General features: G+C 42.1%; 1 protein-coding gene across 3 annotated transcripts in view; it reads right to left on the reverse strand.

Moving 5' to 3' along the window:
* Nucleotides 1–266, reverse strand: part of LOC117238804 — a 164,883-nt gene extending 164,617 nt beyond the window's left edge. For all 3 annotated transcript variants that reach the window (XM_033504017.1, XM_033504016.1, XM_033504015.1), the window contains exon 1: nucleotides 5–266. In XM_033504017.1, the coding sequence (XP_033359908.1) occupies nucleotides 5–71 (67 nt within the window). In that variant the 5' untranslated portion in view covers nucleotides 72–266. The remainder of the gene's footprint in view (nucleotides 1–4) is intronic.
* Nucleotides 267–8,935: the final 8,669 nt, after the last annotated feature.

Raw genomic sequence — 8,935 nt, forward strand, 5'->3', positions numbered from 1 at the left:
TTACCAGAGGCGAAAACGAGGGCGATCAGCAAGCAAACGATCGAAATGGAAAAGGCACCACGTCGATCCATGCTTCTTTGGTACAAAATGCAGCACGTTGGAACTCGATCACTTCATCGCCACTCCGTAGAAAACTGTTCGAAACAAGGAGATATACACGCGCACACGTGAACAGAATACGAGAATATCACGAGCAGTGCGCGATAACGAAGGGAAAAGCTCACGCGAACGTAGAAGCGTGATGGTCGAGCGCTTACTGACAGGCGACAGGTCTCCGTGGCTTTCGCGTGCTCCCTCCACCTGATCCCCACTCCGACCAATCACGACTCCCTCTCCGACTCGTTTCCTCGGCCTGAAACGCGCGTAAGTTCGTCCTCGTCCGACCAAATACGTGTTTTCTCTACTGAAACTAGCGGCGTGGTCTATCGCGCCGCTGCTCTCAGCCGCCGATGGCGCTATTTCTATCGTGAAACGGGAACTTTCGAAATTAGAAAGTAATTAAGCGTAATTATTAATACCGTGTGCTTTGTATCTCGGGATTGTTAGCCGAACATTAAATTAAGGAAATACACCGGGCGATGCATCCACGCGAGAATTATGGGCTTTTTTCCCCGCGAGTAACGAGCGATTCGAAAGTGGAGGCGGAAAGGAAAGTTTAACGTTATATCGGTCAGCTAATCTCCGTTGGAATGCGCGCTTTCAGCGGTTAACCTGCGATAGTTGAAAATTGTTTGAATAACCGTGATTTAAATTCGCGTTATTATATTTTAAACACTCCGCGGTGAAATTTTTACTTTACGCGACAGCAATATCGTGTCGAATTCGAGAGCATTCTTATTAGCCGTGAAACGATCGACGTGATATAAAATTGCATCTCGATGTTAAATGAACTAACTGCCGCAAATATACCGCTATTCGAATGAAGATTGATACAAAGCTTGCGGATAAATCACAGCGCGCGTAATTCTGCTTTTTGCGCTCTTTGTTATTTTTATTCGGTGGCGAATAAAATTGTAACTCGTCTCTGTAATTGGCGGTCAGTGAAATTCGCTCGTCCACCGTTTCTCTGAATTTTTCCTTCGACCGATGGAAAAGCATTGGAGAGGCAGAAGCGAGGATAATAGCTCGGAAATTCCAATTCGACGTAACACTTGTACGAAAACTTTCGTCATAAATTGCAACATAAGCGCGGAGGATTCGACAAGAAGCGGGAAATCTGAACTAATATCGAAACGACGGGACAGGCGTTACATTCAAAATGGCCGTGGGGGAAAAATGGACCGGAAAAATGGATTGATGGACGACTATGAACAAGATAGACAGGTAGCACATACGCTATGAGGAAATAAAAGGAGCAACGGCTCGCTTCCTAACGTAATACATTTCGTAGACGACGAAGGTAATAACATTGATTTATTATATTTTCCAGGAACGGGAAAAAGAAAACGTCGAGAGAACAGATCTACGAAACGGAATACAGAGATTCTACGACGAGGAGTCGATTTAAAATTAATAAAAAAGTAAGTGTCTTGTTTTGTTTTTGCCAGTCGAAATACAATTTAACGTGTTGTTCGATACATCAGCAACGATAGATCAGCAGTTAGGATGGTTGCACGTTGCTTCGTCCTCAAGGGACCATCTCGAGTTTTCTCGATAGATTCTTTATAACTTTGTTTTCGTGACATAAATGCTTGGATTGTGTTGGTGCGAGTAATAACAGTGATAAAAAGATAGAACGTAGAACGGAAAGGTATATAAAATTTCATTTGTTTATTTCAGGAAATAAATGACAGAAATCTATATTTGGAAATAGATTTATTATCTGATCAATAATCTGTGAATTGACAGATACAGGAAAATATCGGGCATACCATTCGATTTACACGATCCAAACTATTCCAAACAGAAGTTCATACGGTTGAATGGTATCAATTCACAGCTGTGCGCAACTGTAGAGGATAGTCAATTAATTCTATCGTACTGAGGCAGACACTCTTTTAATAGCTTTATAATCAAAACGATAAATGTCGCATTTTCACCTCGCGTCACGTAAAGAGACTTTATTGGAATTCGTCGAATTCCCATTGCCCGACCGTTATCGCGACCGCGATAGTTACCGGCGTTCCTGTTAAACCTTCGACATTGTTTTGTCGTCCGCACAATTCATTCTCGCGTGTCTCCAATTAACGGGCATCAAACGTTTTCTTTCCGAATCGAATAGAAATTATTTCCACGTATTCCAAAGTTAGCATGTGGGTAAAAATTGTTCCCGACGATGGGAATGCAATCGACAAAACGATATGTAATTAGTAATTAGCAGCATTGTAAACGTGTCATTTTATGACTCGCCAGAATAGTATGTGTATATGCATACGAGTTCATTTCTACGTTCAGTGTATTACCGCAGAGCAGCCGCTAAACGAGAATCATCTACCAATTGTCACTGTGATTGCTATTATTGCATAAAGTCAAGTAAATGGTAAACGTGTTCTATATTACGTTATTTGATTAAATTGTTTCGCGATACGATTTAATTAATGCATCTATTATCGATGTATCATTGACGGTCAGCGGTCTTTTGGCTTCCTAATTGGCCGATTACGTGAAAACGTACAGGAAGCATTCAAAGGTATCGAGATACTTGTGGAAAAATAGAATGAAGCTGAAGAATCATTAATATGTAAATTATAAAGTACCCGTATATTCAATATTATAACAGTATCCACATAAATCTGTTGTCCATATCCAGCGCGTCTTTCCATCGTTATTTTAATTAATTTTAATATTCATGTTATTATTGTACCTATTTGTAGTAACTCGATTCCATATGCATATGCTATAAAATCATTTTACAATTAAAATTTGAATTTTGGGTAGAATGCCAACCAAACCGTGAACACTGCATTTACGATTAACACCAATATATATTAAGACCAATTATTATACCTTTTATTTTTAACTTTATTATGTTACTATGTGGCGCTTATAAATAATTTTAACAAATTTTTATTCAAATCATCGTATCTTAATTTTGCGTAAACACAACGTTCTGTTCGATTTAATCGTTTCGTTAATAATCATCAGATCTTCTCCCAAATTTCATAAACAGGAGTGTGCCTCTCCGTCTGTCTAAGTGTCGACTAATACCACTTGCTGATTAAGCGCAGCTAAGATTCGCACCTGAAACAAGTTTATTCTCAAGCGACCAAAGTTACCGTACGATGATGCTCTTAGGAAATTTCTGCCAGCCTTCGCCGTGCCATAAACAAACCGTTCAACGTATGTATACGTAAAAAAGTTACGCGCTCTACCCGGCTTGCAAAGGAAGCGACAAAAAAGCGCTAACGACTGACCATTATCGCTGGTTCACCGACCATCTAGATAGCCATGTAGTTGAAGTAATTTTGCGTAAAGCAAGCATAAATAAAAGCGTGAAAACGTGGTCAAACGTGGTCAAACGTGGTCAAACGGTAGGGATATATGGTTATCGGGGGTATACACAAACGGGGTCCGAGTTACGGAGGTATTTAGGTTGAAACAGGTCGAAGAAGGGGATTGGACGAAACTAATTATACTTACATCAGCACACACAGCGTGTGTTAAACGAGGTGGCCAGGATAGGACGAAGTTACTTCGCTGCTACGTAACTTCTCCTATCGCGGCGGCACCGTTACCTACAACTTCCGGCTTATTCCGACCCTATGTCTGGACGATCCGACCAACTTTCGGAACGTGTTCCCCGTTACGCCAGGGACGAATATTTCCGTTCTCGGCATAAGACTGGGAAAGCAAACGACGTGTACCCATAGCTTCGGCGTTCCTCTTATTCGCATTTATCTTAGGCCTTTTTTCCGAAAGGGAGAACTAACGGGAGAGACAAAAGCAGAGGACATCGTACTATGGAATTAAACTCGTTTATCCTCCGGTTGAAACCGACTCATCAGGATTTAATATTTCTCTCTCCTTTATTTCTACCGTCCGAGAATAATAGCATCGGGGAAAGAAGAAAGGGAAAAATGAAAGAAAGAAGAAGGAATCCTAGAAGACGGTAATTAAGAAATTGATGAGACGACCCAGTTTTTTGCGGAAAAAACCCCCGCTCTTGTGTATAGAAACACGCGACGCGGTGTTTCTGAATATTCAGCGGATCCTCATTAAATGCAAAGGAGCTACGAAACCGGAAGGAGCGTCCTCTACCGCGGAGTTTCGGACTAAATAGAAAAGTTTCTAGCTGCGTGACGCCGCTTGCCACTTTCCATAACTACTACTTCCTCGTACAACAGTTCGTTCCTGTTCAATGGACTCACGAAATTTTACGAATACATATTCTGCCATTCGTTTTTCATCCTGCCCAGCCGGCGTTTAGTTTCCCCGACGTCTGGCGACTCGCGAATCAAATTTAATCCCGTTCGACGATTCGCCGCTGGATATTTCGCTCGAGCGCGGGCTAAATACGCATCGCTGGTCGATTCGCTTTATGCAAACAGTTTCATCTATATACCAGAGAATTGCTGTAGTAAATTATATCACTTCTTGGAAAGCATAGAAGAAGCTTATCTCTTATGCGCGTTTAGCAAACTTCGTCTGATATCCTCGTCTTGCGAAACAGTAAGGAAAAGTAACCTAACGAACGAGATCGAGTCTCTGCGATTTCCATTCGGAAATCTGAAATTGCTAAAACAATTACCGATACCTATCGGTATTAACAGAAACGGTAGAAGAGCACTGCGAGCTATTAGGACACGTATTTGGAGATAAGAATCGCGTTTACATTCTCCTTGGGCGCATTATCGTAGCTCAGTGGTGCGTTAAATAGAACAAACGGAGAATGTACAAGAGACTACGGATGGAACAAAGAAAGAAAGTTGTTTAGGAAAGTTGGGCCGGTGCCGCAGCGCGCGTTGGTTCGCTATCTTACCAGGTCAGCTAACTTCCGGTTACTCTACTTTCGACTAACGACCCATCTAACTTCGGGATGCTCAAAGAGTGGACCAGAACGTCTGTCGCAATGCTGGCGACGATGCAATTACTCGGGCGCACTTCGTGCTGTGCAACCAGCAATTTCCAGCGATGGCGTTAACGAGAGTCCCGGAAAGGGACGATGCGCGAGAATCTTAATGAAATTGTCAAGCGTCGCGTCAACGTTAAATTTTACGGCCTGCCCTGACCGCGAAAAAAAGAACGCGTATTTCATGCACTGTGTTTCGTCCGACCACCGACGTCGAAACGGTAGAAATTTATACATTTAATTAAACACTCTTGTAACGTTTCATTGGAACACACAATCGTTTATAAGTATAACAGCTCCTGGTCCCGTATATAAAACTCCAAACTACCAAGGACACGAGTAATCGTGTAGAATTGTGCAATTCAAGCAAAGTCGCCACACGTAGAGAAGATTTGTTAAAATTATTTGTAACAGTTATTATACTTATCTGCAAAGGTACATTTCATCGCCTGAACGATAGCAATACATTAACGTTTATCTACAAAGCATAAATTTTTGCAGAAAGAATTCCTTTCCATAATTGGTATCGATCGCGTCTGATAAACTACCGGTTTATACTACTACCTGGTCATAGGGGCTCATCGCTGTTCTGCTTAATCACAAACGTCCGCCACTAAAGCACTTAGAGAATCTCTTCACGTCTCTCGACCTCGTAGATAAAGAGAACAAGGTCTCGTTTAATTAGGTCAGTGTAGGTAGGTTCGTTTGAATTCGCGTGCCATCTTTCACTCGTATGAAAAGTGGGCAAAAATAAGTAAGCCGGAAGGGGAAGGTTAGCCCACGGGAGACGGATAAAAGACGCGCAGAAATGGTCGGTTTAAAAGGCTCGATTCCACGGTGGGTAGGAGGCGGGAAAGTCGAGTCTCCAGAGCATTTGCGGACGTTTCGAGCCATTAGGTGAGGCGGTGCAATTAACACCGTCGCCCATCGACACCCGCAAAGTCCATTACGATGCCTTCGTTGTTTCCACCCTCCTGTTTTTCCTCCGTAAGCATCGCTGACGATCGTTTGCCCGCCATCTACCCGGCAAATCCTCCGATTCTCGATTAACGCTTGCAGCTCGCTACGTTGGGAATACGAAGACCGGCGAACTTGATCCTTCGCGTTGTGTCCCTCTTTCCTTCGGCAAACAAGATCGATCTATCCGATATCTTTGCCTCGCAAAATCATGGATACATGTCATTACACGATACAAATATAGAGTGATACTGGTTTCATAATTTTGTAGTATAATCTAGTATGGTGTATAAATATACAGGGTGATCCGTAATACTTGGTACAGTTGATCACGAAACGAGAAAGAATAAGACGAAATTTTTCCGAAAAAAATCGAGTTTCCAAAATTTGCTTCAACATGAGCTTAAGTATGTATGTAAGAAATATGTCGAAAGTATAGAGTACAGTTTTTCATAAGACGCTGTGTTTCCGAGAGAAATAAATTTGAAGATGTATCATGCGCGTGTATCAGACCAGTTCTTAACTGAACATATTCAAACTTGATTTGCTTTGAGATGAGATCTTAAAAGGAAAAAGTTCATTTCACATGTATAATAATCTACCGCTGATTGTTTTCTCGTACCAAATCGATAGGTTAACAAAGATTATTATACTTGATAAATTTCCGAATTCGATTTTCTCAGAAACAAAATATGAAAAAATGTTATTTCGCATTTTCGACTTGTTTTTCCACGTAGAACAACCACGGTAGCCAATTGTACCCATCAACGGACTGTACGGACCACCCTGTAGAATATATCCGGTCTATCCGGTCTTCTATATTTTTATTTAATTTTTAGCTCGACGAACAGGAATTGAGTAGGAAAAAAATTGAGGTTCCGTGTTTCGCATAAATTCCCAGTTTTTTTATCCTCGAAGCTATCCGGCGAGAAAGAAACTTGGGCTCAAACCGCGTAACAAGTAAGAACGCGTAGCCCTGGCAAATGATTTCGCCGTGAAAAACTGCAAACGAATTTTTTGTCCGGCGGACAGTCGAGATCAAAAGAGCAGAGGTTTTTCTCGACACTTGGAGCAATGGGTTGGGTGTGAGTAGTCGTGGAATAAGTCTGATTTGTTGCAAGATTGCGAAAGGAAAGTCGTCGGTAGTAGATAGTAACGAGTCAGCTTGGAACGAGGGACGAAGGGAGCGAAAGAGGGACGAAAGAAAGAAAGGGAGGAAAAGGAGGAAGAGAGAGAAGAGAAGAAGAAGAGAGAGGCGATTGGTAGGTAGTTAGGCAAAAAAGGAGAAGGGATCGATTCTTCTTCCTGCTCCCGGTGGTCTCTCCCGCGCACCTTCATTCTTCTTCTCCGTGTCGCTTCTTTTTTCTTTTAGTCAGCGTGACTTCTCGCCTCGGCTCGAACACCTTTAATGTCCCATGATACATTATACCTTTGGTACTCCCTCCGTGCCATTCGGGATATTTTTCCTTCCGCTTCTGCTCGACGCGTCAATTGATTTGTACAACGTACAGAGGCATCCATGCCTAGTGATCGATGGGACGTCCCTGGAGGGACGAATCGATTTTTATAGGACACCAGAATGCGGGGAAAAAAGAGTACATTTTTCAAAATATAAAATTCAGGAATGCACTCGCAGAGCAGTATTTTCCGGTCTTACACAAGACGAATTTTGCACGCACGGTGATGTCTATTGGTTTTCAATTTTCGCGATTTTCGCGAACGTTAAACACGAAACGCGTTGAACGTCACCGGGACGCAGAGAAACACGTAAAACAGATATTTACGGAACAATTGTTTATTCAACAGAGCGAAACGCTGGCAAAATACACCGATATTAATTCCACTGGCAAGCTATTCAAAAGTACACGTTCGTAAACTGCTGACAGCTAGCGAAATATTCCATCGGTTTCTTTGTCTTGTAATTTCAATTTTAACTTGAATTACGCATTGCCACGAATCGATTGAAATCTATCAAAAACAGATCCGAACCAACCTTTCAAATAAAAAAAGAGCTTTTCTCTCACGTACCGCTCTTGTCCATATGGATCTTTTGCTCTTTTTCTCCTTCTTCCATCGTCCCTTTTTCTGTTCAACCAACTCACCCCAATTCGAAGGTCGATTTAAGATAAAACACCGCGTGGAACGTCGATTTAAGCTGACGCGATCGTTTCGTCGTTAGGGTTAGTTCGTTAGGAATTTTAGGAAGGCGATCGGGAAAAATTCCTATGTGTCGTTAATCCTAATTTCTCTGGCTCCACCCCCTTCGAACCCCATTGTCGCATACGATTAAGCCGTGCTACGTAGCTCCGAGGAATAAAGGAATTTGGATAATGAAAGCACTTACACAACGAACCTGAATCCCGAAGATCTTTAATTTTTGTAAATCTTCGCAATTTTATCCAACTATATAATTTATAACTAAATAGAATTACGATTACGATTCGCCGATTACCTCAGAAACATATCGCTCGGTTGGCGGAATTTTACATCCGCAACAGTCTGCCGTTTCGCGTGGTTTTTAAATTGGAAACACGAAACATCGATTTAACCGGATGAAACGTCATCGAGCGAGGGCAAGGATGGAATAGAGCCGAAGGACAATTAACGAGGCAGCTGCATCTGACACCAGCGGTGTCGCGTCTACTACTCGATCACTCCGCAATGATGGCTTTTCAAAACACACCTATATCGTTTAACCTATCCCTGGTATTGTGTGCCGTGTCAACATTTCCCCAATGGAATTTCCCTACTTCCGTTTACTTGCTGACAGCTTAGGAACCGATCGTTCCTGCGAAATTGGCTAATTCCAACGCTTTCCTCATCCTCCTACTCATTTTCCTACTTTGGATATAAGTATCACCATATTTCAAGCTTTCGCATCCTGCCCGTTTCCAATTACTTGCCTCCATCTCAGTTCAACGTTTCGCCAAGATATATGTGCTACCTTTTCTTCGGTCCTCTCATTTCGCC

The sequence above is a fragment of the Bombus vosnesenskii genome, unplaced genomic scaffold (assembly GCF_011952255.1).
Source record: "Bombus vosnesenskii isolate JDL3184/JDL3185 unplaced genomic scaffold, Bvos_JDL3184-5_v1.1 scf7180000013607, whole genome shotgun sequence".
NCBI lineage: Eukaryota > Metazoa > Arthropoda > Insecta > Hymenoptera > Apidae > Bombus > Bombus vosnesenskii.